General features: G+C 24.9%; 1 protein-coding gene across 1 annotated transcript in view; it reads right to left on the minus strand.

Moving 5' to 3' along the window:
• Positions 1-707: 707 nt before the first annotated feature.
• The window catches only part of TRIADDRAFT_62625 (uncharacterized protein), a gene marked incomplete at both ends in the record, with an annotated part of 1,300 nt that continues 720 nt past the window's right edge, over positions 708-1,287 (minus strand). Inside the window, one exon of the mRNA XM_002118563.1 lies at positions 708-1,222. Within this exon, the coding sequence (XP_002118599.1) occupies positions 708-1,222 (515 nt within the window). The remainder of the gene's footprint in view (positions 1,223-1,287) is intronic.

The following is a 1,287-nucleotide window of genomic DNA, read 5'->3' on the forward strand; positions in this document are numbered from 1 at the left end:
TAATGTTCCTTCTTTGACTGATTGAGTAAAATCAATTAAATATTTAAATATAGCAGCTGGAAACTCTCTTTTTAGAATTGAATCAGAGAATTTATTAGCTAACTCATGTGTTATTTTTTGATTTAAATTTTTATTTTTTTCAGCTAACTTTAAAACTAAATTGAATTGCTTACCATCTTTTGAGTGAAACGCTGAATAATTAATTAGAACTTTTGATGCTAGCCACTTGTCATTTTGATAAGCATTAATTAGCTCTTTTTCATAAAAATCCAAAGCTATATTACTTATTTTATACCAAGCATTTTCAATTATTTTATCTGTAATTATACCCTTTAATGCTAAATTTTTATTAAGTAATAAATTTTCTACTTCTTTTGGCTGGCTTTTTATAAGTTGATTAATATTTTCTCTTAATAATTTTTTAATATATACATCTTCATTAATTATTTCTCTGATAAAATCTAGATCATAATTTGATAAAGCTGTGTTTTGAAACTTGCATATCTTATTATCATATAATAATTCTGGATGTTCTAAAAAATATTGATTGACTGGATCGCAATCTTTTAACCCATTTTCCTTATAAAAGGATTTAGGATCATCAAAACATTTTTGTCCCTTTGATCCTTCGAATTGACTGCAATAAAAATCCTCATCAATTAATAAATCTGATAAATATATATTAAAATTTTCTACCATATAGATATTTAATTTTGATAGGTAGCTTCTACTTGATTTATACTATGTACATAAGAAGAATCATTTATTACATTTATGTCCTCTAAGTCCTCTTGATGCTGATAGTACATAACTCCGTCTAACATCTTATTTAGATAATTTACATCTTCATTCTCAGACAAAGTTCTAGATTTTTCTTCTAAAGCCGCTATCTCATTAGCAATTTTTTGTTTTTTATCTTCAAAAGCTTTAATATCACTCTCTATATCATTTTTTTCATTTTGATATTTACTCTTATAACGACTCCAATGATTAACTTTATCTCTTAAATTTTCTTTTTTGTTTAAACAATTTTGATCATATCTTCCAGGTGAGTGACGCCAACAATTTTCACTCTCAGCAACACTTAAATCACTTTTATATGATGCATGAATACTTATAGCTTGATCGAGTTCGGTTTGTTTTTGGTTTAATGTAGGTTTTTTATTTTCAATAAAATAACCTAATTTTTTAATCTCTTCTTTTTTACTACTTATTTCATTATCTAGTTGCTTATATTTATCACTGATTTTATGTTTTTCTTGTTTTAATATATTTAAAGCCTCCTTT

The sequence above is a fragment of the Trichoplax adhaerens genome, genomic scaffold (genome assembly GCF_000150275.1).
Source record: "Trichoplax adhaerens TRIADscaffold_209 genomic scaffold, whole genome shotgun sequence".
In the NCBI taxonomy this organism is placed as follows: domain Eukaryota; kingdom Metazoa; phylum Placozoa; class Uniplacotomia; order Trichoplacea; family Trichoplacidae; genus Trichoplax; species Trichoplax adhaerens.